The 27781-nt window shown below is 43.2% G+C and overlaps 1 protein-coding gene across 1 annotated transcript; it reads right to left on the bottom strand.

The window, feature by feature from the left end:
* Nucleotides 1-396: 396 nt before the first annotated feature.
* LOC311156671 (dual specificity protein phosphatase 13B-like) lies at nucleotides 397-27356 on the bottom strand. Its single transcript, XM_084210836.1, is given in 6 exon segments — nucleotides 397-764; nucleotides 1890-2110; nucleotides 3233-3393; nucleotides 3397-3428; nucleotides 16885-16913; nucleotides 27178-27356. Coding segments are annotated over 6 exon segments (831 nt in total). The 5' UTR covers nucleotides 27339-27356; the 3' UTR covers nucleotides 397-537.
* Nucleotides 27357-27781: the final 425 nt, after the last annotated feature.

The raw sequence follows: 27781 nt of genomic DNA, 5'->3' as shown, positions 1-27781 counted from the left end.
CAAACTCAGGAGCTCCACCAATTGTAAAAGCAAGAACTAACCAGTGCCAGATTCAGGTCTCAAAATATAAACCCACTGAGATACAGGGAGTGAAGGGGTGGGGGGCAGGTTCATAAGAAAACTTCTAAGCATTACTGTAGCATAAATAATATGGCATCTTTCACCTCAAATAGCCTAACACTTCATAAAGTGATATGAGCTCCACTACTTGCTGAAACACAGCTATTTCTGAAGTGGAACCTGATCGCTTTCTCTTTTTTTCTTTCTTTTTCTTTTCTTTTTTTTTTTTTTTTATGGCTAGCTAGCAGACTGCAATGTTTTAAGGTGGAGAGTGAAGGATAGAGTATACAACTAATCATAAATATAAATCTAGGAAGGCTTTGCAAAATGGAAAGATCAAGCAAAATCTATTTTTATTAATAGCATGCGTCCTGGTGTCCCATAAACTTGTGTCCTAAATTTATAAATGCAGTTCATCTAGAAGAGATACAGGCAACTCCAACAGGATTTTGTCCTCTTTCTTTCAGCAATATCCTCTTACAGGCCTTTGGTGGCATTTGCTCTGCTTCTTTTCCTCTCTTCGTTCAGTTTAATGTCCAAGTCCCGGAGCTGGCTGAGGAACCCCAAATTCGGGCAGATGTTTCTGCGAGCACTCACTATCTTCAGAGCATCCACAAGTGTCATGTTTTCATGGATCATCAGAAAGGCAAGCACTAAAGTTGCTGAGCGGCTCACTCCCATGGCACAATGAACGAACACCTTACCTGCACAAACAAAAAGGCACAGCAAGGTGAGTGTGCTTTACCTTTTCTAAAACGGAAAAGACAAAGGGAGGAGAAAAAAAATTAGTAGAAACAAGTTAAGAAAGCAATGGTGACAATTAGTGGATCTTCATGCTTTCAAGAAGATCACCTCTCAGGCAAGGTGGTATTTCATACTAATCTCCTGCATCTAATTTAGGCCTAAGATTGAAATAGTTGAAATTTTCTGTGGAAGGAGAAGCTTTCTGTGACTAAACTTGTTAGTACAGTTTTCTGTGGAAAAAAAAAAGTTTTGGCAGAAAAATTTGGCCCAGCCCTGACTGTGATCACTGGCGAGTCCCACAAACTCTGTGGGATAGTCTGCCTGTAAAAATGGAGTTGTAATTTACTGTATCTCAGCAGCCCAGTGTGAGCTATAACTGAAGATTTAATAAAGCACTCCAGTGAAAGCAGCAGATCCTGCAGCCAGTCAGAGTCAGAGCAAACTCTGGAACAAATGGAAATTATGATAACTAGGCCCTAATCCAAACTCTGCTGACAAAAATTCAGCAGGCTGCAGGTCAGGCTCGTAGTTTTTGACTTAGTTCATTAACTTCTGCTGCTTCTCTAGCTTAATAGACAGGCTGAATAAAGCTGCAGTTCTGTGAAGTACTTGACCGTGTAAAGCATTCGAGCCAGCACTGAAGTGCCGCTGCTCCCACAGGGAGCAGGAACAGCATGCAGGGCAGGATCCCTAGCTGGAGCCCCTGTCAGTGTGTGAGGGGTGGGAGGAACCTGTGGGGGCACACAGATCCTGCTGATCCCTACAGGATGGGCCCATGGGGCAGCATCTGCAGTGCCATAACCTCTGCCCTTCCCTCTACACTCCAGTCCCCGAGCTTGCCCTTCTTTCCACCATGCTGGGCTGGGGGCAGGCAGTCTTCTGCAACTCCTGAGGACCTGGCACAGCCACCTTCCCTGCAGCACATGGCATAGGCACCCTTCTCCATCCTCTGCTCAGTGGCTCTGTATGTGCTCCCTTGAACCATATGCTGATTCTGATCTCTGTTGGTGCCTGTTACTGCAATGAAAAGTCATTTGCCTTGTGTTGAAATTTCCCCTCAATGCTTATCTTTGCTTCTCTCTTACCTCCTGAAGAGTTTAAGGCCTTGCCTATGAAATTGGCAGCATCATAGAAGAAGATACTTAAATCGAAGGAAGGATCATCAAATGCTTCTACTCCATAGTACTCTATTTTCAGATCTGCATAATATTTGGCTCCTGTGTTGATGCTATATGGTCCATCTGCTGCATTAAGGATATGAGTAATGTTGAGGCTTTGAAGTGTAGTTTTGCTCCTAGCAGCCCACCTGTTGAAAGACATGAAGGGCACATTGGCAATGCTCCTAACATTCTGCAAAAATAGAATGGTTTAAAGTTAGTGCCTGCTCCCACTACGGAAGGATGCAGGAACTGCATCCTGCTTACAGAGGAGCAGATTTCAAGAAGCACATAGTGCTTTGCACATGAAAAATGTGATATGGAGGTGTGGAGAACAGCGGGAGCACAGACTTGCCAGTGGGTTACTGTCAGTTAAGCAAATGCCTCCCAGCAGATAATCCCTGGGAACATGGCTTACTGTATGAAGTGGTCAAGATTTTCCTTAAATATTTGTTTAGGAAATTTGAGAGCTAATCTCTCATTGGTAGTGTACCTCGTCTCAAGAGAGAGAGTTCACACAGATACAGCAACACCTTGTTCCTGGTTTGGACATGAAGTGGATGCATTGTGTTCACCAGCTAGGTGAAACCCACTTCCCACCATAAACTAGGACTACAGGCATTCAACAATATTCTGAACCTTAACTGATATGTTCATGAGGAGGAGGAGCTGGGAAAAATGAGCTAATGATCTAGGTAATCTGCAGTAATCCAATTGGAAGGAAATAGCAATAAATATTATTGGTCACAAGAATAAGGTATTTGCATGAAAATTCATGTTTGATATTTTCAGTTTTATCATCTTTGAAAGAAAGCTTGGATTTGAAATGTCAAGATCACTATTGTACAATTCATTTGGGTATTCCACCTTCTGGGTTTTAATCTTGCTACCCCTATTTGAGTGTTAGGGCTACTGGCCTCTTGTCTGCTGCCTTACAGCATAATTTCCAGGCCACATAATGCATCTCAGAATTGACATCAATTTGGCATAGGTTCTTTGAGAACTTTAGTCTAGAATAATTTTTACCCTGCTAAATCTATGGTGGCTCAAAGAATATAAAAAGCCAATTCAGACACGCTATGAATAATCACCATTTCGCATGTCATATGTTTCTTGACATCCAAGCTCTTTACATCATCAGTTTTTGAAGCCTGTATCACAAAAACATTCCTGAAGACCCAAAAGCTGCTCCCCAGTAGTACCATACCCTTTCCTCCTCCTCCTCCCCCAGGGACTGATAACAGCTAAACAATAGGACCATATGTTCTTACGCATCTCCCAGGTAGATATTTGGCCAGACTTGGTCCACATGATTATCAGTGCCTCCTCTGAGCCACAGGAGCTTCTGGAGATCTGATAGCGGCGGTGTTTCGTAGTTAGTGCTGCTAGTCAGAGATGAACAGTCTCTGGTGTGAAGCATCTTGCTGCTCCTTTACATGCACTCAGGCTGTATTAGGGACAGCTTTTCTGAAATGAATTGAAAGTAAATTTTCATACAGAAATACTATTCCCTAGAAAGTAGACCTGTTCATTACCCTCCAAATAGGATTACATTATTAGAACTAGTGTGTGCAGCAGGGCCTGAAGGTGTTGCTAAAAGCATCCAGAGAGCAGGACTGACTCAGGGGTAGGACTCTACAGATATGTAATTTTTCCCCTGAGAAAGCAGCATAAGATCATGTGATTTAATATCTTGTCGAGTAACACTATTGGTAAAGAACATCTGCACCATCTGAATGCAAACTGGATGAACCTTGTAGGCACAGGTAACATTTCTCTTTTTGTTGAAGTGCTACCAGAGTATTTGGGTACACTTGATTCTGATTAGTTAAAACTGGAAGTTTTTGAATGCATCAATTAATTGACTTACAAAGCTTCTAGGGCCACAGTGAAAATCTTAGGATGTTTATGTGAGCACCATCTGTATGGTGCATGTGTACACACATATATACAGTGTGTACATAAAATTTTATTTCATTTATAGTGGTGCATTTAAACACACCTACACACATACATACATACATTGGAAAGGATTTTCACATGCATATAAAAACATATATATATATTGTATATGTCTGTATGTATAGAAAGAGAAATTGAGAGGGTTTGAACTAGTTTTTCCTCTCTCAGTTGAATATCCCTGGACAGTTAGCTATACTGGTATTCCTGTGCCTGTCTCAATCTCTCCTCTGGGACCTGTTCCATTTTGTATAAATAATGTGATAGCTACTTCCCTCCAGAGAGGGGCCATTTCTCTTGTCTGAGGGGCAGGGTACTTACCCAGGATGTGAGAAAAAAGAGAGTATTTTTGAAATTATAGAGCTAAAAGTTCTGGCATTGTTGTCCTGTTGAGCTCCCTCACAGGTCTCTGAGATCACAGACCTCTGAACCCTCACAAATCATGCTGTGGATTATAGGCAACCCTTTTGCAAAGCTGTTTGCTAGTTTAGACCCAGCAAGCGCAGGTCAGATGGTTCAGCTGGAAGCAAAGCTCAGTCAAGAGCAAGATATCCAGGCAGTCCCTTCTCTGAGACTTTAGGAACATTTCTCCTGCCTGGATCTCATTATCCTGAATTGCTGTTCTTGCCCCCTGAAACTCATGAGATTTATTTGGTTGCTTGTTCCTACTAGAGTCATAATCAATGTGGAAGGTACACTAGAACGCTTCCCAAAGTAGGGTAAATGGTGTTTATTCTGATATGGCATCACCTTTCACTCTAATGCCTGAATGCCTAAATCTAAAATTTGGGTTTATTTTCTCAGCAATTTTAGAAAACAAGCATAGATGGGACCTTCAGAAGTCATCTGGTGTGTTCCCTGCCCCACAGCAGCAGCCATACGGATGTTGCTTCTAAAACAACAACTTTGTCCATGTGTGTTATTTTTAACAGTGTAAGCTGATTTGGGGAATAAGCAGAAAATAAGGGAGAATATATTTTTCCTTACAGAAAAAGAAGTGGATTTGTTGTGAGGCATAATACTTAACATTCACATATATTTCTGAGCCCTCAGTCTAAATTTGCTTCCTTTGCCCCTTCCCCCCTCCTCCTCCCCACAAATGTTAAGTGCAGTTATAGCTTTTTGTATGTTCCAATAAGAAAGAGGTCTCCCTAGGGTAACTACTTAATAAGCAAGATATGAAAAGCACAATAAAGATGATGGGAGACATAGAAAAAAAAGACTCGTTTTACTTTTAATGATGGAGGAAAAGAACTGCAGGGAAGTAGAGAGAAATATAGAGATAAAAGCCTAGGAATTTTTCAGGGCAGATAATATAAGATCAAGAGCTTTGGTAAAGGAGCATGTTGTGCAATCCTAGCCCAGATTAGCATGAAGAATAGCACAGAAACAGATAGTGTGCATTGCCCTACAAGTTTACTGCCTTGTGAGTCATGCACTGTGCTCAAGAGCTACTGCCAGCATCTTCATGATGACCTGTTTGTACTTCCACCAACACAGAAAATTAAGCTGAAGCAGTTAAAGAAAATCAAGGATAAGATAATACAGCTCCTACATCAGGAGATTAATAGGACCACAGGCTCATTTTCAAGGGGTGTGGTTGACTCTGAGTTGCTGCAAATGGTTAAGGGCTGAAGTTGTGGAGCAGAAAAATACCAAACTTTGACTTCTCCTAGACCCTGCTGTTTTAAACTTCTATTGTTGCCTCTCAGTTAGTTACAGTAATGGAGATGATGAGCAAAGAGAATTAGATTGTGTGGCCACTTGTCCAACACCTGACTTTGAGGAGGTTCTCCCAAAATTGAGTAATTTTAGTGCCAGTGACACTTCACAGATGACTCTGGCCTTTGCAGTCAGGGAAATGCTTTGCAACAGAACTCCATTTCATAGAGCAATCCTCTTTCCAAAAGGTGTGCCAACATTGTTTTGTTCACATGTCTAATGTCAGACAAGTGAGCTCCTTGTGTCAACACAAGCACAGCTCCTCCCAAGAACACAGCTCCTGCCTGTGCTGCACTGCCTTGAAATTGGAAGGCTCTGCAGGGCCTTCAGGGTAAGCCTGGAAATAGCTATAGCAGATGATTGGACTAATGAGGAAAGCAATATGAATGTTTTAATTGAAGACCAGAGACTTTGGTGAAGGTTTCCCCCCACCTTCTACTTTAAGATACTGCAGAGGTAGCAAAAGTGCTGCCACTGATTACATTTCTCTAAGCTTCTCCCTCTGGGTGGCTCCCAGAAGCTGCTCTAGTTGGAAACAGTGACAGTAGGAGGGCAGGAATCCCTGTACCTGAGGGAAAAACTTCTGTCTTACAAGGTCACTAATATTTTCTGTACAGATCTAAACCATGCAAGTTGGATAGGATTACTTTTCTTTTAAACTGTAGCCATCTCATTAGCCTTCCTTCCTTCCTTCCTTCTCTTCTCTTCTCTCTTCTCTTCTCTTCTCTTCTCTTCTCTTCTCTTCTCTTCTCTTCTCTTCTCTTCTCTTCTCTTCTCTTCTCTTCTCTTCTCTTCTCTTCTCTTCTCTTCTCTTCTCTTCTCTTCTCTTCTCTTCCTTCCTTCCTTCTCTTTCTTCCTTCCATCTTTCTTATCTTTCTATCTTTCTTTCCTATTTTTTTCTGCTTAAAAGTAAAACAACAGAAACAAAACAACTCAACCTATGGGAGACTTTTGAGGCCGGACAGATATTTTAATGGCAATCCACAAAATACAAGGTAGCACACAAGCTTTAAAACTGTCTTGTCATTTTGCATCACTTCCCACCCACCTGGAGCACTGGGGTGCAGCCCAAATGGCCAGGGCCAGCTTAGACCCATCTGGCCTGTGGAGCCTGGGTTTCCCCAGTGGTCCAGGAGTTGCCCTGGAGGTCCAGGCTGGAGGTGGCCATAGGTGACATTTCCTGGCTGCAGGGAGCACCCAGGAAAGGCTGTGGGTGACTTCATGCTGTCTGCATGTAGCTGGGGGCAGCTTCTAAGGGAGTCAGTCATTCCAGGACATTGTCTACAACAACCTAGTGGAGCTTTGTATCTCCACAATATTGTCCAGCCACTTGAATACTACAGTCTGCAAAGCTTTTTGGTTTGGTTTTTGGTTTGTTGGTTTGGTTTATTTTTTTCCTTCCTTTCTCTGTGGTGGAAATGATTGCCCTTTTCTATTGAACATCTCTGGCAAGAAAAAAAAAAGGAAAAGAAAAGAAAAAACCCACACAAACCCTTCAGTGACTTGAATTGGCTAAAGCACTTAATAGATTTCTATTGCATTTGAAGATTCTAGTGGAAAAAAACTCAGCAAAGTTCGGTGGTAAAAATGCAAACACTCCAATATTGTAGATCTTAAATAATTAATTTTGTTATTTAAAAAAAAAATTACCATTTCCATTTTTCTATTCAGTTACTTTGTTTTGCAGTTTGTTCTCCTGCATTGCATAAAATATTTTAAAACATTAAAATGAGATGAAATGGCTTGCTTCTGGTTGAGAAAAATATGTTTTATTTCACTAACAAAGAACACAGACTGAATAGCCACCTTCTTGCTTAGCCCAAATTTTCACTTCTGTAACTCCCTGCCATTTTGCCATGGTTGTTCCCTTGTCTCCTCAAGATGGAACTGAGCTGTAGAGAGATTAAATGAATGTCTGGAGTCCCAAGAGGAGTCTGACAAGACATTAGTTGGACCCAAATCATCTTTCCTCCTACCCTTTTGCTAGCACCTTCCTGGCTGGCACAGCTCTGCCTGTGGTTATGCTGATAGCCCAGATAGGGACAGGTGTCTTTCAGTAACAAGTCCTTACATGAGATTATTGAGAGCCTCAGACACAGCAGGGCCTGTGGATACCACAACAGCACAAACCCAATCTAACAATACCATGATACAGAAAGCTTCTGCAGTCAAATATCCTAAATTCCTGTCTCAAAAACCTGACAAACTAAATGGTTCAAAATTCCAAAGCATGGGGTCAGAATATAATTCAAGTGGAAGGGAAAAAAATTTTAAAACAGCCTCTTGATGCATCTGAAAATGCTGTCTACTCTTTTTTCTTCTTGTTTCTCTCACCAAGCATCTCTGCACTCTTCTTTTACACTCCTTGCTCTTTTCTCTCAGGTAATGTGTAACACTATGGCTCTTTGTCCTCCTGATGGAAAATTCCAGATGGAAAGAAGTGTGTTTCACAAGGAAATGATCATGTTAGTGGAATTAATCTTTTAGATACTGTAACGTGAAATATGATCTTCCTTTTTTTTAAGAAGACCCAGTCTGTCTCTCTACACTTTGGTCAGAATCTGATGCTAAGAGAGCCCAGGAGTCTCTTGAGGTAGAGCTGAAAGCTTCGTGTGCAGAAACAGGCACATTTAGAAGCAATAGCAAAGTTAAAACAGCCAGATGGGAACCTAGCAGGCAACCGAGAGGGGAACTCTCTGTTTTCCTTGCAAGCCTACAGGGGCTTGTTTGCAGGAATTAGAATCTCTCACCAGCAGTTCACTGCAGCTCTAATACCAAGTGGTATTGAAAATGAGAAGCAGGTTATGGCTGATGGTTTAAATGAGGTACCTATGGGAATTTAGAAATGAGATCCTGGACTTGTCTTGGTGTAGACTGTGCACATGGCAGAGCAATATTGCTTTCTTGGCTGACTGCATCATATATTATGGCCTTTTATTTTGCCCACAGTCAAACAGCAGGGAATAGTAGAAGTTCATTGCTCCAGCGCAGTGTTCAAACTCTGATCTGCCTCACCAGAGGCAGTGCCCCTGAATAATGGAAAGCAGAATCGGTCCCTCAGCCTCAGTGCAGGTTCATGTTCAATGCAGCATTGTACAAATGCTATTGCCATTATTTTGGAGTGAAGAGAAAAGCAAAATGTACAATTAAAGCTCTGTTTGGTTCAGGTTTTAAGAGAATTTACTACCTGGGAAAGATGCCAGATCGAGGGCTCTGGAAAACACAGCCCGCCCTTTAACCGCAGTGTCAGGAAAGAGCAGGAGCAGCCCTCCAAGCCTCCTCCATGACTTCCCTCTCAGCCCAGCCCAGCTCAGATTGCAGATGCCCCTCACCCTACACTGGCAACCGTGTTTTACAGGGTGGGAGAAAATCTGAGTCTTCACACCTCGTCACCGTTTGGTCTCCCTCCTGACATCTCCATTCACATCCGGTCTTGTACATTTATGATGGGGCCCTCTCACTTCTCCAAACTGAGCTGGAAGGTACCAACTTCTGCTTGCAAGGAGTCTGACCTGGGCTGGAAAGCTAAAGGCTCCTTCCTCTGTGAACTCTCCTGTTCATGTGTGGGGCTGCCCATGCTGCAGGAGGGGCTGTGCTGGTGCCCCACAGAAGCTGCCTCCACCTGGGGAAGGCAGGAATGTACAAGGCCATTTCAGTAGAGGGAGCAATCGCAGGGCAGGGCAGGTGCTAGGAATCAGCCTCAGACAGGGTTTGGATAGCCAGAAGACAGCTCCTGGTGGTGAGGCAGGTTCCAGGTGAAGTGGGAATTGACAAGAGGGTGCATGGCTAGACACAGGCATGCAGGTGGAGGGGGAGCCCAAGCCTCTCAGCTCAGAGGGACCCCTGAGTCAGGTGGGGAGCCCCAGTGAGGCCTCCCAGCAGCCCCAGCCCAGGTCACACAGCCACTGTTGTCCTTGGACAAGGCAAGCCCCCGTGAGGGGCAGAGCTTGCTGAGCTCAGTGGAGCGAGCTTCACCTGTGCCTTGCTAGTTTTTGGGACGAGGGTGCTACCTTACAGAAGCGCTCCTGGAGAGCATTTCCTCCTCTTTGCAATGTAATAGACCTGCATATATTTTCCCAAAACTTGTCATTCCAAGGGGGTAGAACCCTTGTGTTGCCCCCCTCCCGCCTCCCCCAACCCTCCTATCTGAGTCACGCAGCCTAGGAAGGAGCACTTGCCCACGCACATGGCTAAGGCTGCAGGAAAGGATGGCTTAAAAATGGAGGCACTGGTTGGAAAAATGGGGAGTCCTGCTGGCAGTGACAAGTCATGGCTGTGGCATGACGCCAGCTTTTACATCTGCAGCTTTCAGATTCAAAAGAGATAAAAAAAGAAGTATTACCTTAGCAGCTGGCATCTCTAAGCTATGGAATGAACCATCCCCAGCAAGACAGCGCTGCCCTCCACAGGCTCCTAGCACAATTTCCGACTGTCTGTGGATATATTCGAGCCTAGGGTGATGCGTTCCCCTTTATTTCTCCTCTGAGGCATTCCCTTCCAGGGTACAGCTAGGAATTCAAGCCCCCCAAAACTACTGATTTTTTTGATGCATCTCGACTGTGCTAATGCTTCTCCCTGAATTAAATTGTCTAGTCTTAAGTCCGGCTGCCAGCAGCCATAACTGTGCTGGATGCTGTAATCAGGGGAGCACACAATCACCATGCAGCTAACTGCTTCTAATAGTAGAAACCTCACTCTAATCTTACATAACACCAGTAATGGAGCAGAGAGGCTGTGGCTTCTGAGGAGCTTAGAAAGCTTTCTTGGGCAGCTCATGCCCTGAGGGCAGAGAAGCTGCAGCTGCAGTGAGAGCAAGAAAAACAAAATGACCTTGATATTGATAACAGTTCAGTGAGTGCTGTCACAGGCAGTGCTGTGCCAAGACTTCATTGGCGTCACAGGCTGTCGATAGGTGTAAGTTATGGTCAGTTCTGATAAAAATGGTGTCAAAGAGGCCAGACTGAGAGAGGGATGTGGGGAAATAATGTCTTGCAAGCTTCAGGAAAGACAAACAAGGATGTTAATTTATTGCTATTAAAAGGGGCTCCAAAGCACTTTGACTTCTGCAGGCAGTATGGATTTGTGTGACTGTGGATTAAAGGGGTTTTTTCTTCTCCTTGATTTACTCCTCAAATGATTTTTATCTGACTGCTGTTATCAATACAAAATTGACAATGCTGTCAAGTTTGCAAGATTTCAGAATATTTGAAGGCATGAGAAAAGGGTTTTGATATTCCTCAGTCGTTTGGCAGGGGTAGCTTTGAGCTGTCTCTCCCTGCACTTTTAACTTAAGTAGTGAAGTGCTCTTCTTGCTTTGCCTTTCTTGAAAGGGTACATACAAAAAAGGCACCTTTTTCTAAGGCTGACAAAGCTGTACAAATTCTTTGCTATGGAATCAAGAGCAAACTTCAAAACTCTGCAGTAGATCTATTTTGGCACTTGAGTTTTTCAGGCATATCATAGAGCTTTCCAGTGACATTCTCAGCTCTGTTGGGGCAGAGTGGAATGTTTCTTCTTTTGATTTTTTTTCAACTGCTGACTTTAAAATCATTATTTGATTTTGATTAAGTAATCTTTTTAAAAGATTGTATGTCACAGAGGAATTGACCGCTGATGAGCACATGAGAATAACTAAAAGGAGATATTAAGACATAGAACTGGGATTTCCTGTCTCTTGCAACTTTTGATTATGTGTCTAATGAGTATTTGCTCCTCATTTCTTACCTTAAATTTGAAGAAATACAAGTGTGGTTTTTCTGTTGCACCTCCCTGGTACCAGGGTGCCAGGTAAATCAGAGTGAAGTAGGAACTGCCTCATCAGTGGGCAAAGCAGGGTGTGCAGCTGCCTCTCCAGGCTGTGAGGGATGAGGGCCAAGGCAGTGGGGATGTGCTTTTGCTCCCTGCAGCTCCCAGTCCCAGGGTCACTAGGAAGGAGTTTCCCTGCTTGGCCCTGCTCCAATATCTCTGTGAGAAACAGGCAGCAAGGTGCATCCCCACTTCTGAGACTGAAGTTATGCAAGCCTTGCAGTTGGTCAGGCAGGGCAGAAGCCAGGGTTGTTTTGTCCCAGCAAGTTTTTGGAGAGTGGTTTCACTATATCTAGCCAGGTTTTATGTTGCTTTTCTGTTTCTGTTTCATGCCCTAGGTGTGGACTGTAGGTGGATGGCAAGGATGGTAGGTAGGAGGTGGAGGGGAGAAAAGCCTCCAGCAAAGCAGCAGCCTCAGGGCTCCCAAGAGGGAGAGTTGAGCAGAGCTAGAGGGAAGGAGCATGTCCTTGCTGGAGGCTGTGCCTGCTGCAGGTGGTTTACAGCAGACAGTTTGGGAACACACTGCAAATGGAACGGTCCATTTTCCCAAAGCAAACCTCTGTGCCTCCAGCACTGCCTGGGAAGGCTGTCCCCTGCCTGAGAAAGTTGCTTCGAGCAGGAATGCATTAAGGATTGTGACATTCTGAGGTACAATGGCAAAGGGAGTCACCTGTGAGCTATAAATAGCACTAACATCCTTTCTCTCCATGCCTGGAATCCAAGAAGTCATTTGTGCGGGTGGTAGTGAAAATGAACAAAGCTTTGAAGAGCTTTTATTTACACACTCTTTGCGGGCTGGAAATTTTCTTAGTAAGTAGTGACTAGTTTTTCTTACTGACGCTGAATTTTGCATTTACTTTAAGGGAAAATACTGGCATTTTTTTTTTCTTTTTGAATTTTAAAAAAATATCATATATAATTTTCATTTTTTTACCTCATCTATGTGGGAAGAGCTATTGTGACAGGACAGTTGGGATCACAAATATTCATTTTCAAAAATCCTCTGTGCAATTGCAGGAAAAGGGGGGAAAACCCAGGAACCTAGATTCAGTCTTACATAAATCTTACATGCGTTTTTAACAAAATAATGAAAATGTTTTGGTTTAGAATTAAGCAAATAATGCAGGATGTTTGGGCAGGTTTTGTGGTGTTTACATTGAGAGACCAGACAGCAATAGTGGTTGCAGTAAAAGGAAAAGCTTTACATGCCTATCAGACAAGATCTTCCTACAGTTTGATAAGAAACAAAGATGGCTTTGTTAAGGAGCTATGAAGACCTGAGAGCAACACTGGCAAAAGGAGCCTGTCCAAATTATTTAGGGTTCACTTGATGAAATCTTGTCATAACATGATTAAGTCTCACCTGTTGTGCAACTCTCCTTTGCTCTTTGTAGACAGCACAAAACACAAAGTCTACAAAACAGACACTTTGCTCTGGGATAACCAAAGAATCCCTGCTACAAGATCAACTAGTGGAGCTGGAAAATTAGTCAAGCTTTTAAATATGCAAGAGGGGCTGTATTTTTTTCGCAGTGATGCCAACTAATCTAATTCTAGATTAGAATGTTCTACTGACAACCCTTGTCTTAGGCCAACGGGCTAGTGAAACGCTGTGATTTTTCCTGCTGCCACAAGATGGCAGGAAAAAACAATGTTGGGGAATTTTAAAATACAGAGATGGGCCTCGCAGAACAGAATACACTCCTGACCGGCATTTAAAGGGAGAACTTACAAGAAACTGCACGTTGGATGGGAGAAAAATGTGACATGTACGGAATTAATTAGACCGGTATTGACTTGGGTGTATACATCAAAAGCTCTACACCGTATCCTTTCCTATGCAGGTTTTGTGTATAAGAAAAGCCTGTGACAGTGCTCATTTTTTCCTGCACACTGTGCAGTTTGGCCTGGTTTAGTTCTGCTGGCAAAATCTGTTGTACAAACCAGTCCAAGACATAATGCACTCACCTAAAGTAAAAAGCAGGGTGATTATTTTAGTCTTTTATACTGTCTTCTTCCATATATGGTTCTCTTCCCATTTCCTGTTCCTCCAGCCGTAGTAGAAAAAGAGGCCAACTAGAGGACACTGCTCTGGCTTTGGGAGACACGAGGGACAGCAGCTGGGCAGGAGGGCATGCCTGGGTGCTAACAGGCTGTGGCACTGGGTTGCTGGGCTGGGCTGTGGGGTCGAATCAGTGTCCCTCCTGCCTGTCCTCCTGGGAAAACTGGCCCTTCAATGCCATGGGTGTCACAGGAGCTCTGGAAGAGGGCTGGAAGGGAGTCTGGGCTGTTCGTGCTCTCTCCCCAGCTGCTTTCACTTCAAATACTTTTCTTAAAGGAAATAAACCCTCTACAAGAACAGAAATTGGTTTGGAAAGTACAACCAGACTGGCTGGGGGTTTTGAGTTATCCAGAGGCATTCCTCCTCAGCAACCAGTGTGGTGGTTCCCCTCCATTCTTCTGACAGATAAAACAAAGCTGTGCAAAACTCACAAAGATTATTGTTCACCAGGAGCTCGTTAACTGGTAGAAGTTAATTGTGAGTGGCACCTCTGTGCAGGCCCGGTGGGTGCCGGCCCTTGTCCCGGCCCTGCCACACCACTGCTCCCCAGCATGGCCGGGCCTGGCCTGGCCCGGCCCGACCCACCCAGCCTGGCCTTCCCTCACCGAGACATGGAGGACGCTCATCAGTGCCTTTGCAGTTTGTCTGGTGAGGGGACAAAGCTCATGGTCATGGCAGCTGTGCTGCCCCGTGGCAGTGGCCTCCCCAGAGCCTCCTCCAGCTGAGGCTCCAGCTGAGCCTGCTCCTCACCCACCCAGCCTTCCTCCTCACCCACCCAGCCTTCCTCCTCACCCATCCAGCCTGCTCCTCAGCTATCCATTCACCTTTCTTTCTCACCCAGCCTTCATTCCTCCTTTTCTTTTTTCCCCCACAGCCTTCGCCCTTCCTTGGAACTGATGGAGGCAAGGGGCTTGTTGGGGCCGTGAGCGCAATTAGGGACTTTTGTGCTAGGACCAGTTCTTCTATTCAGTCTGTAGTAATTAAAAGTATCAAGAGGTTTAAGAAGTAGCCAATCTGTTGAAAGCCAAAAGCTGGAGGATACACAGCTGTCCTGTTTCTTATGCTGGCTTTCTCTAGACTCTGCTCTGGCCTGATGGGGAATGAATAACTAGCCAGCCCTTCAGGTCCAACCTGCGTTGGCTCTTTTCCCACCTGTCTTATGAATGCTGTGTACACATTATTCATTACTAAATACTGAATTCTATTGCATGGGCACCAAACATCCAGGATCTGCCTCCCAGGCTAGCAATACATTTGTCGCTATGAACCAAGGTTCATTTCACAGTGACAACATGGAGGAGAATTACAAGGCAGCAAGAGTGAAGAAGCAAAAGTAAAATGCTTACAGCAGCTTTCAACTGTTGAGATGATGAGGGAAAAAGAACTGATAATATGGGTGCCCCTCACCTGGGCAGGAACACCCTTATCCTATGACATGATGCTAAAACAGATCCTAATGCTGTCACACCTTTCCAGATTCTGATCCTACTTGGATTTTAAAGATATTCTTTCTTGTATTGCTTCTTTTCGTAAAATTACTTTGGTCCCAGCTTGGTTCTGTGGTTAGCAGCATCATTCTGTGATGAAGACAAGTGATGGAAGGTCTGCAGCTGCTGGCAACACCACAAGAACACTGCCAGCCCCCAAGAGCCTTCTTTTGCCCTTTGGCTGTCCACTTCTGAGTTATGGGGTCCCACCTGCTATTTAAAGGTAGATTAAGCCTTCCTTGAAATTAATAGTTTAAACTGAGCACAAAATTACTTTGAATTTAGCTCATGCAGGACATCCTACAACCTGGGTCCTTTTGTCAGGCTTTCAGCAACTGATCATCTAGGTCAAAACAGCTCCAGGGTATGCTTAATCCTGCTCTGGATGTGAGGTGAGCAAGACTTTACAGACTGAGGTGTTAGTAGTTATGTGTGTATGGAAAAAACAACACTCTCTAGACACCTGCTCCCCTTCGGTGCTTGAAAGGAAAATTCTCCTCTTTCAGCACTAAAGCATTGACTGCAAGTGTCAATTTGCTATCTTTTATAGAGAAAACAATATTGAGAAACCATTGACCCCAGGTAGTTTATCCACAAAGCAAGGGCTGTCCAGGAATTTGAAACCACTGGGTGGAAGGGATTTTCTATTTCTATTCTACCGGGTAATAAAACTCCATCTGAGTTTTTAATTTTTGTTCTGTTGAGCGAGGTGTAAATGCCTGAGAGGGAACAAACACATGTGCATGTCAGCTCTGAAGGGAGGGACCCCCTGCACAGGTGACATAATCTCACTCAGGGTGCTGGATCATGTCTTGAGAGGTTACACTGACCTCTGCTCTTTTCCTGCAACTTTCCACTATTGCCACAAGTAAGGGCTGAGATTGGATGGATCACTCTTAACCCAAAAGAATTTTTTTTTCCAAGAATCCAAAAGATCTAATCTGATCCAAAATGCAGGGGCCCATAGCTGTGTGAGCTTAGTTGGACTCTTCTCTCTATTTCTGAGACTGTCAGGCACAGGAAGGGGGCTGCTGACTGTTGGAACAGAAAAATGTGTCACAGAGCTGAGGTGCTTTTCTTATCCTGACTTACTTAATGTTTGTCCCACCTCCTTCTTCCATAAAGATGTCTGTCATGCCTGTCCCATTTTCTGCCTTTCTAGGTTCATAAACAATAGTGATTACCAAGTAACTTCATCTCATCTCTCTATTAGCTTAACCATTCCTTTGATGGATCACAGACTGGGTGATGACAGGCAAAATCTCTGTCATCAAAAACTCAAACTCCCTCTGCTCTCAGAGGTGCTGGTAGGGTGATGGAGCTCCCCCTGCACACAGGCAGCCTAGCCTTCTGCCTGGTTACATCTCCTCCAGGCAGGATGGTGCATCTTGACTTTACAGCTTCTCTGTGTGGCTACACATGCTTTCACAGCAGGATCTATCAGCACCAACCACCCTCCTTGCAGGGATCTCAAAGAGTGCTGCCTTTTGGCACAGGAATGAGCCTGCTGTCCCCAGAGAACATAAAATCCTGGCCAAAGAGGGAACCATGAGAACAGAGCTAAGGTTATGACTTTGTAAATGTTTATCTTCTGTTTTGGATGTCTGGATAATAAGATGACCAGTGTTACAGAAATGTAAGGCAGGTTAAACAACAGAGGGGCACACAGTGGTTTTCTTGAGCTGCAGCACAGAGCATGTGCAGGGCCTTACCATTTGCCACTTGCCACCTTTGTGGCTGATGGATGCTTTCATGCAGTGTCTCTTCCTAAGCCCTTCAGATCTTAGCTGTAAGTATGGTTGATACAGCTGTGCTTTTTTTTTTCCTAAAAAAAATGCCTTTCCCTTTGTACTGTTTGCATTTTTTCATGCTGCTTTGGTTCACTCACCATTTTCCTCAGTTTGGTAAAGAAACTGTCTGTGAAAACAAGAATGGAAAAAAAGAAAATTATCAAAGACAGATTTTTAATATACAAAGGGAAGAGATGTTTCAAAGTGAGTCTATCAAGTTATGCACCTAAGTATTATATCTGCCCTTGAAAATCTTTCACTTACGGTGCTTAATTGGTCTGTGCAAATCCATTGCTTAAGAGGTAATTGGCCATTTTTATAGAAGGATCAGAAAGAAAAACACTCCAGGCTGTTGTTCTAACCATTTTTAAAAAAGGGGAAAAAAGGAATTATGGAAAGAATATATTTCAGGGCATCATCCAGCCTCTCTTGAAACTGTGCAAATTCACTTGGTGAAAACAACAGCAGACACAATGAAATGAGTTGTATATGAAGAACTGAGATCTCAAATGTGATATTATGCAGAAAGTAAAGAGTCTGTACTAAATAAGTAACGGCTCAATGTGTTACCAAGGGTGCACTTTGATTTTGATGAATGTTAAAAGAACCTTTAGCCTTGAAAATAAAGAGGATAATTTCTCTCTAGGCAATGGCTGCTCGTGAAAGCCATAAAATAAGAGCACTGAAGCCCTAATTTTATAGTGCTTTTTAAATGATTTTCAAATGGTCCAGCTGCTTTGTGCCACAATAGCACAAGGCAGAGATATTTACGCCGGCAGTAACAAGCATGCATCAGCCTGCCCGGGCTGCTCTCTGCAGGCAGCCTGCGGGAGGCGAAACACACGTGGAAAGATGATACTTGCCAATATGGATTGATCACAATCACACCATGGTCAGAGCAATCCTGGGAAGCTGCTTTTTCCACCCAACAACTTGACTGTTTTCCTTGTCTGTTTTCCTGTGTGTTGCCTGCGAAGCTCAGGATCTATGCGGCTGGCAGCGCTGGCTCTATTTTGACACTTGAGAGCCTGCCAGCAATGCGTGCCTCTTAGGCCATACTGTCCTTGGCAGTCTCCTTTTGGAAACAGGAGGGCAAACTCACCCCTGGGTTACACTGCTGGTTTGGGGTGGGAGTTTCCACAAGGACTAGTGTGGCCCCAGCTTTGATGTTCTGATGCAGCACTGCATTGCCTTCTCCAGCCATTGAGCAGCCATTGTCACCAGGGTGAGAAAACTGTCTCCCATCTAGGTGACTTGAACAGGTTGGGCAAGATTTTCCCCTTTTCAGTTGCTGATCCAAATCAGCAAAGCAGGTTAGCATCTTTTTGTGTCCAGGGATATAGTTAAGAGCTTTAATTTTAAACAGGGGCCTATTTTCTCTTGAACTTGAGTTTTAAGAGTTTTAATGAGCAGAATGGACAGCAAATTAGGAATGTATCCCAGAGGAGTACCTAGCATATTTGCTGCCTTCATTTAACCAATGGATTGAGGAATGAGGAGCAGGCAAAATTCAGAGGAAAAATAGATTTCATGCCAAAGCTTTAGGTCATGTTTCTTTCATCTTTATCTCATATTCAGATTGTTCGTCTGACATTTCTCTTAGTCACTTTGTGTTCTTTTAATTTCATAAGAGTTTAGAGTTTACAGAGGTGTATATGTAATATGTAGGTGTATCTTAGTTCAGTATGTAAATCCTGCAGCTTGGTGGAATTGCTCACGACTGGGTAACACTTTGGGTAGCATTGCCTAGAGGAAAGTGTCAGAATATCATAAGGTAAGCCAGTATAAAGGAAGAAGATCTGCTTTTTTTCTAAGAATCCAGCAAATAAATATTTTTCCTTTCAAAACAGAAAGGAATACACATAGTGCTGTTCCAGGCTGCACAGAATAGTGCAATGGTCACAGATTGCATAAATTTGTACTTCTGCCTCACTCGCATCTCATCTCATCTCTGAGAGATCCAATTTACAGCAGCTGAGATAAAGTAGCCTCCAGGGTATTACATACAGCCCTTTCATAAATCAAGAACTGCTTTTTGTTACTAGAGATCTGAGTCCAGAAACAGAGAAAAACACATGGCATGAGGCTTTGTAAATGGCCAACTGGCATCTCTCTGCATTAGCTCTTTGCAGCTTTTGGCTATTTCTCAAATGAGAAAGTAACTATTTTTAGTTATTTTTGTTGTGTATTCTGACAAATCAATACAGAAAAATTAAAAATAATAAATTGGTGATTTCTTACTGAGAGCTCAAAACTCTCTTCCCCTTTATAATTGCTTTTTTTTTTTCTCTCCTGTGACAGAAGATACATTCTGATGATTACTAGTACACCATGTGTGATCCTTGCCACTGATGTGGATATGGTTTTGTTGGTCACTCCTAATCTCTCAGGATCCTGCTGTTTTCCCACGTGCCAATGAAGACAATGTCTGTAAGTGGATAATTAGGCTTACCTGAGTGGTTGAGTGACATTTAGTTAATGCTGCTAAAGTAATTTATGATTGCTTAATGCGAGTGCTGTGTAAGAGCAGCAGTTTACCACTGGGACAGGGACTCGCCATTTGCCCTTGTGAATGCACACAGAATGTATAGAAAGGTGCAACAAGGTCAAAGTTGATTGTGTCTTCTATGAAAGCTCATGATTACAAGAAGCTCAAGTTATCTTGTTGCCTTGTAATGTATTCCTGTCTGTAGAGCCCAGTGCGCACCACTGTCTGAGACATTTTTTCTCCTTTGAGAAGTGTAACAAAAAGAAAGGTAGTAGAAGAATGGTAGAAGGTTGCAATTTCTGGATATACTCATGCAGAATTCCACGTTATTTCACTTCTGAAAAGAAATAAGTGTAACAAGTTTTACTGACTTCACTTGGCTACAATCCCATTGAGGACTGCTAGCCCAAACACCCTACAAAAATACACCTCAGGAGGTAGCTTAGGTCCTTCTATAACTGGATTTGAAATAGTTGAACACACTGATGCTTTAGCATAGCTTGTAACTGTACAGTGTTTCTTTGCTGAAGTGATATTAGCTTTGCTGATCCAGCTAATAAACTTGCCTTCTTATGATCAGCATGAAGTTTGACTTCTGCAGGATATTTTACATATTGTGCCCTCAGCTGCTTACTGTATAGCACTTCAGAAAACATTGTACCTTTAAACCCAAAGGGTTGTGGCCTTGGCCTTGTATGTCAGCAATGGCTGATAGCCAGACAAATATTTAATAATCAGTTTGTTGACAACTTCAAAGTCCTCCAGGATGAAAGTCATCATGTTAAGTCAGCCATCCTTACTTTATTTTATTATATATTCAACTTGTTTAAAGATGCTGAACATCAGATTTCTGATAAAGGCATATGGAGAAATAGTTCTTATAAAATACAGCATTAATTCTAGATTGATCTTTGATTTCCAAGTAGCAGCTCAGAAACTGCACATAAATGGTTCCACAGAAACAAGAAGTGACAATACATGGTACTGCTGTGGGTTATTTTAGCTCTGGCACAAGTCCTGATGCTGGCATGGGTTTGCTCAGTAACAGAAACATCCATTGTTTATTAACTTCACTGAGTACTGGGTTGGGCCCTAAATGCACATACTCTCTCCATTTCCCATTTCTATCTCATGAAGAGCCCATGAAACCTTAATCTCAGGTGTTGTTCCTATTTTTTTTAATTGATGTTGGCACAATCAAGAAAATTTCATCTGTAGTACTTGATCAACTTCCAGTTTCACTTTTGGAGTCTGTAACTTGTATTTAAGCTGATATTGGTGATCAGCTGTTCCATTAACAAAGAAACCTGTTTAGAGTTTTATTTCTGTTAGCTGAATGTTCTCAAAATTTAATCTTCCTTACTACACATACACACTGTTGTTATCTATATATTTTTTCATTATATTCTCTACCATTTCTTTCCCCCTACAAGACAGAATGTGATTGAAAGAAACATTCAAGAGTATTTTAGAACATGTATATTCACAAGCATTAAAAGGAGGTCTTGAAATTGCACATAAAAGGCTGTCTAAAATCAAATGTTGCTGTTAAGAGAACACAATTTCAGTGATGTTTGTTTTAAATATTTGCCTGTATTACCTGTCAGGCTCAATTCTACAAATCCCTACTTCTGCACATGGTTCTAATAAGTAAAAGAGGTAATTTCCAAGTGTAGTTATAAGGTTTAACCGGAAAGGCAAGGGTCGGTTTCACACTCTCCTGGCGAAGCGCTGCGCATCGTTGTGGCTTCTGCCTTAGCACAGCCAGGCTCCAACCAGGGCCCCGTGCTGCTGGCTGTCCCCACCCGCAGGGCACAGGGCCACCTGCCGGCTGCCACGCTCCTGCCTGCAAATGCAGGGACATCAGGAAGCAGGCGGCCATCTGTAAAACCAAGCTTTGTAAATGCAGATTATTTCCTCAATGTCAACCAGCTCCTTGTCAACCAGCTCATTTTTTGGCTTTGCTGTTTCATAGCTAAAAGAATGGCCACTTTAGCTGTAATCAGTGGGCAATCAGCACTTCTCCTGTAGGAATTATAGTAATTTCTAGATATTTCAACAAGTTTGCAACCTGATGATGGTGGAAAAAAACCTTGTTTTGACATAACAATGGGCACTAGGCATGTTGAGTAAAGATGATTGTATGCTTTCTCTATGCTTCAGATTAAAATACCCATCTGCACAGTTTTCAGAAATAGTGAAGCCTGCTGTCATTCAAAATGTCCATAGATTTGTCAAAATTTCAACTGCAAATCAAGTTGTCATATAAACAGCCAAAATCAGAATACTTTTTAATGTGAAAATTTCCATTCTAGTTAAAATTACACCAAAAAAGGTAAAACCCAATTGCTCAATTTTAAGGCTGCTTAGGATCATGAGCCTGTCTTGCGCTTTGTATAGTAAATGCTGTAGCATTTATAAAATCTGTATGTTGCACAATTATAAATTAATACAAATCAATAAAGAGAGTCGAATTCTCTTTTTAATTGTTTTTCTGTGCAGTAGGTTCTTTCTTTAATGGATAGTCCTTTTGCTTTCTTCTGTGCTAATCTTGTCTATTTTAAGGCAATGAAGTTCACCAATGCTAATTATATAAAGTTGGACAGCATATGTTAATGAGCACTGTATTCCCCAGCCCTTCAGAACAGCTCAGCCTCAAATAACACTTACATATTGCCTATGCAGAGATTAGGCCACTCTTCACCCACGTGATTTAATTCCACCTTGCAGCTGTCCAAAATATCAGGCAGTTCCTGGGCAGAGGGAGTGCCAGGCTCAGAGCACTCCTGGGCTGACAGGGTCTGTCTTCAGGTGCTGACCCCTCTGGAGGCCTCATGCAGAGTCAGGCAGAGGAGGGAGGGCCTGCTGGCAGCCGCTGCTGTGGAATGCACAGGCAGGGTTTTGCTGAAGCGGGCTCTTTCTGCCGCTTGATGTTCCCAAGCAGGTGGCTGACTCTAAATACAGCTCGTGCCTTGACGCCTCCCTGGATTAGCTCAGCACTACGTCCCTGATGCAACGGGGATCAGCCAGAAAAATGAACCTTCTGCTTTAAGTGAATCTTATGCAAAAAAATGCTACTCTCATCCTCACATAAGCTATGGTGCTGTTCCTGCCAGCACAGAGCTTTTCCTGTGAAAGAAATGTCAGTCTGTGCAGTTGAGACGCAGTCCCAAATGCCTCATGTGACCCAGTTCTAATAATAAACTACCAGGAAAGAGGGGACAGCACAGCTTGAGGGTGAGTTCAAAATAAACACCATGAGAACACTGGTCCTGGGCCTTACCCAAGGTTCACCAAGCCCACTGTCTTGTGCTTGACTGTGGCTGATAGTGAATGCCTACAGAATGTAAGAACACAAGCATGAATCATATTTGTGTATATAATAATAACATTCTCCCAGCTTCCAGCTGCAGTTTATGAGCTTGCTGATCTGGATGGAGTTTCTAAGTATTTGGTAACCCTGAATGGATTTCTGTCCCTCAGATTTTTCCACTTGAATGTCTATAGGCTTTTACTCTCTGCAGCATCCTGTGGCAAGTGTTACACAGCTCATATAAAGCCCTCCTCTTGTTTCAGATCTGATTTCTACTGACTTCATCTGATGCCCTCAGTTCTTCTAGTGGAAAATAAAATGAAGAGACGTTTTCACTGGAACTCTACATGGGTCCCTTCAGGTGACACAGATTTTATGATTGCTTTAAGCAGATTTAAGTCTGCCAGAGCAGTAGCGGGGACAATTCCTTTCACTTGCACCTTCTCCCAGGTTTGTAGACCCTCTTGACAAATGTGTATTTTCTGAATGAAGTGCCACTGCGGAGGCAGTATTTTTCCTTCATTTTGGTTCCTTAGTCTAACTTGCCAAACTAACATTCAAAATACAAGTTTTTATGCTGATAGTGGAAAGCAGTGAAGTACTAATGTCATGTCACATCATGACTTGAATTGTGGATAGTGTAAGTGACAGCTGAGGAGGTCCCTTTTCCTCTTAGCACATTGCAGCAGACAATGCTTTCTGTTTTAAGAAGTTACAGGACTATTCTTCTGCTTTTGCTTATGTTGACTGGAAGCTTTTCCCCTGCACAAATGTGCACTCAAAGTAAATCTGTATATAAAGAAGCAATACAGGCAGGCAGGAAATATAAGCAACACTGACTCCACAGATTAAAAGCACTTCTGTGATTTGACAATGCCCTTGAAAAAAGTTTCTAGCTAATTCATTCCTTCCACTGAGGTAAGTAAGTCGTGCTTACGAGATCACTACCATGCCATTGGTGACATGGATGCCCTATCGACTCAGCTTCACTCTGTGCTCTTCCCTTCCCTGCCTGTGGTGAAACAATACTCTCCCAGGATGAGCAGTATCTTCAAGAGCAGGTACTAATTTACAACAGGAGCAGCTTTCACAGCTGTGGCTTTGTAGGACAGATGCTCAGAGGCATGCAAAACATTATCCTGATGGGAGGATTCCATTAATCTTGCTCACATATGTCTAATTTTGCCCAGACTAAAGCCATTAAGATGCATTATTTCACTCACATGAATTTCAGATTTTTCAATGCTGTGTCTTCAAAAGGTTTCCAGACTAAAACCTACTGTAATGAATGAAGTATAAATTATAATGAAATATTAACTCATATAAATCCCTATTAATTTTTATGGAGAACTTCAAAGCAAACAAAGCTCCGCCTCCACCGCTCTGCTGCTTTGTGAGGTATAAAGATTGTCCTAGCACTGTTGAGTTTTAAATGTGATTTCCTATTTGATCTTTTCACACAACAATGTCTTACCTTCCTCTCATCAGTGGAGCTCTTTTGCAATGTTTAGGAAAATCTCAACAGTCAAACTGATGTCTGAAAGGATCTTAAATATGCTTATTTTGCAAAGCACTTGTGTACAGTGAAATAAGGAGGGATTTCTACATTCCCCTAAATGCTAAGCAGAATCAGCATTCATGTCATAACCTCTGCAAGAATGAAAAAGAAAATGTGGTCTGGAAAGGAAGAGGTTCAACTCCCAAGTCACCATTATATTAGTCGTATAACAACCTTCCAAGTCTCTTCCAGCAGAGAATAAAATGATCAGAACTGATGCTTCAAATGCAAACAAGCAAGCAGAAATGTATTTACTTAATCTGTCAGGGAATCTTTTAAGGTCAGCTAATCAATAAATCCAACCAACAGCAAAGGGCAAAACCAAATTTGATTATCACTTCATGGTTCACCACAAGGTAACAAGCTAATTTTCAGGCAGAGTGGTAGCATGAATTTCAAATGCTCTTGCTGTATTAAAAATCACATTGGTTTAAGTACTGATTAACTGGTGATAGGAAAAATGACACCCTCAAAACACGTTAAAACTAATTGGTATCAATTAGGCCAAGCCACTGATGTAAGCTAAATGTCTACCTGATATTAAACCACAGGTGATCCAAAGCCACTAACACAGAACTGATCTGGGATAATTTGGAGTGGAAGTGAACTGACAAAATGCTTTGAAGACCTGCCACAGTCTTTTTAACATCCTCAATATACTTACTACACGACATACATTATCTTTTTGAAAACATATTTAACAAGAAAAGACTCATGGGGTTTGCTGACCCAGGCTGCAGAAGTATCAAAATATTTATTCTGATAGTATGGGTCTTGTGGCTGACACACCATAATATTTAGCAGACCAGAAAAAGAGGAACATTTCTGTAGGAGTGCCTGGGCTCTCAAGAAACTGTTCTTGTCACATCATCAGGCCTGAAACTGAAAGACAAAATTTTTCTTAGGAGAACATGCATGTGAGAAGTGTAACCAAACTGAGAAAGATGATTATGTTACACTCCCAAGTAAAGGGGACTCACATCCTTTACAGCTAGATGCAAATATTGAACTTGCCTCTGGCATGAGCAGAAACCAGGGACAAACTTGGTCTGTCTTAACCACTTCAATAGATTCATCCAGCAGCACCATTCAAGGCACAGCAGTTCCACTCTGTGTAGTGGTTATAGTGCTGCTGTTGGCTGTGCTGGTTTTGGAGGGACTGAGTCATCAGAATTAACTCATTTACCATTCTCTTGGCCTTTTATGTCTATGCATAACTGTCTTCATTTTTGTAATGGGCACGGATCATGGGAAGTTGTACATGCACAGTGGCTCTGAAGGGTGACAGTCAAGTGAATGTAGATGGAGTTGCCTGTTCAGCACTCCTTCCTTTGCCGTAGCTGAACATCCAGGTTTCGCAGGTGCTTCAGAAAACCACGATTGGGTGAAATCCATCGATGCTCCTTCACTGTCTTGATGGCTTCAACTAATGGGAGGTGGTGATTTATCATGAGATATGCTAGGACTAGAGAAGCTGATCTGCTTACTCCAACTGCACAATGTACCAATATTTTGGCTAGTAAAAAAAAAAAATATACAACCATCAAGAGAAGCAGTACAGTGGTTGAAGTTTAATTTAAATGTTTTTCTCTTCTGATAAATCACGTGAAAACTGCTAATTAGGTTAATTTGCCATTGTTACAGTCACATGTATGAGAAATCCATGAGACCCCAAACTGATCTCAGAAACACTGGTAAATCAAAGAAAACCCTCTTAGAGTAATGAAGCTGTTCTGTTTCACCATGAGGAAAAGAAGACCTATTAGTTTCGGCAGGCTGGCTTATGCAAGGAAGAATGCTAAAATCTGGCCTGAATGGATGGCACAGCCACATTAGCCACCAAGAAAAATGACTGGCCTAGTACTATTGCAGAATCAGGCAATTTGATGCAACTGTAGTCCTATTTTGAAGAAAGAACTTGTGATACAGAGACAGCTCCATTAATGCCAGTTTACTCATGCTAAGAAATGGTTTTTTATTGAAAACAGGTCAATTAGTATTTTATTGCACCACTGCCAAGAGGCTCAGTTTCTTGTGGAACTCACTGTAAATCTCCTTGGGTAAAAGTAAATCTGTTTCTTGGAGGCATAGCCTTGCAGGCTCTGTTCACACAAGAAACTCATCTGCAATACATGAACCTCTTTATATAGTTGGTGATTGCAGAAATCAGGACATTAGTCTTTTTATTCATTTGTTCTTGCAATAAGACTGTCTCAAAAGAGGGTGCCCATTTCCAATGCATCTTTTTGCTTCTCCCCTTTTGAATGAGCCTTACCTTCCAAATTATTTTCTCTCTCCCCCCCATGCTCTCTCTTGCATGGTTCATCTGTTTTGTCACATGAGTGCTTTGGGACCTGGTCAGAGCTACACCCACATACACAGCACTCCCCTCTCCTGCCACCCACCGTGCAGGTGACCAGCACCTGGCAGGACACCAAGTAGTGACTTGTCCACCACTGAGCTTTGTGGAGTGGACCTGTTACATGAGGCTGCTGACTCGCATCAAAATGTGACCAACAATAATTTCATACCTCCTGGCGTGTTCAAGGCATTGTGGATAAATTGTGCAGCAGAGAAAAAGAACTGGCTGATATCAAAGCTTGGCAGGTCATGGGCTGGTACGCCATAATAATCAATGGTTGCTCCATAGAAGTCCTGGCCTCCGTGGCTGTACGATGTGCCATGGGCAGCATTTAAAACATGGGTCACACCCATCTTCCACAAAACAAATCTATTGTGTGCTGTTACTCTAAGGAAAGACAAAGACAAATCAAGATGGGTGCAGTGATATTCACAGAGCAGAAGCACTGAGATTGCATCTCCCAAACCACTGCTGGAGCACCAGCCCATGCATTGATTCTAAGGGCTAATCGAGAAGGGAATGCCAGCTTAGTCATAATTTTATCTCAGAAATCGTGCTGTCTGCGGCGTAAAGGACAGCAATTAGCAAAACTATGAGCTGTGTAAAGCCGCACCCATGAGGCACACTAACAGAAGGTATGGCAGAGGTGTGTCCATAAAGCTGTACTTACAGGTCCCCTAAGAAGAGATTAGGCCATACTTCATCAACGTGATTGCAAGAGGGCCGCCCAGTGTTCAGGAGCAGCTCGATTTCCTTGAGGGAGGGGACATCGTCCGGGCATGTCCCAGCGCCTTCAGGGTCCGGGCTGTCCGGCGCCCCTGTCCCAGACATGCTGAGATCCAGGGCGAGACGCCGCTCCCGCCGGCCGGAGGAACAGGGGCGGCACAGGGGCGCTGCCAGCCCCGCTCAGTGCCGGGGAGGCTGCGAGATGGGCTGGGGCAGGTGCCGGGCAGCCAGGCATGCCAGACCCAGGGCTGGCCGCTCGCCTCTGCCCTGCCCCGACCGGCACGGCCGCTCGAAACAGATGCAGGTACCAAACTGGGCATTGCTGGATCCAGTCTGCTTCTCCGGGCTCGTCTCCAGAGCCGCACTGTTCTGCCACACAGCAGCCTTGGGGCCGGGGACGTCAGCCACGTGTGGAACAGTCCCCTGCCCGCAGGACGCGCACTAGCACTGTGTGACTGTCCCCAGCCGTATCTCGACACAGCCGTGGCAGTCAGCGAGATCTGGCCATTCATCACTAGCAATTAAAGCCTGATAAAGGAAAAATAGCA

The sequence above is a fragment of the Fringilla coelebs genome, assembly GCF_963513975.1.
Source record: "Fringilla coelebs genome assembly, chromosome: 8".
In the NCBI taxonomy this organism is placed as follows: domain Eukaryota; kingdom Metazoa; phylum Chordata; class Aves; order Passeriformes; family Fringillidae; genus Fringilla; species Fringilla coelebs.
Note: the sequence above shows the minus strand (reverse complement) of the source record. Positions and strands in the feature narration are given on the sequence as shown.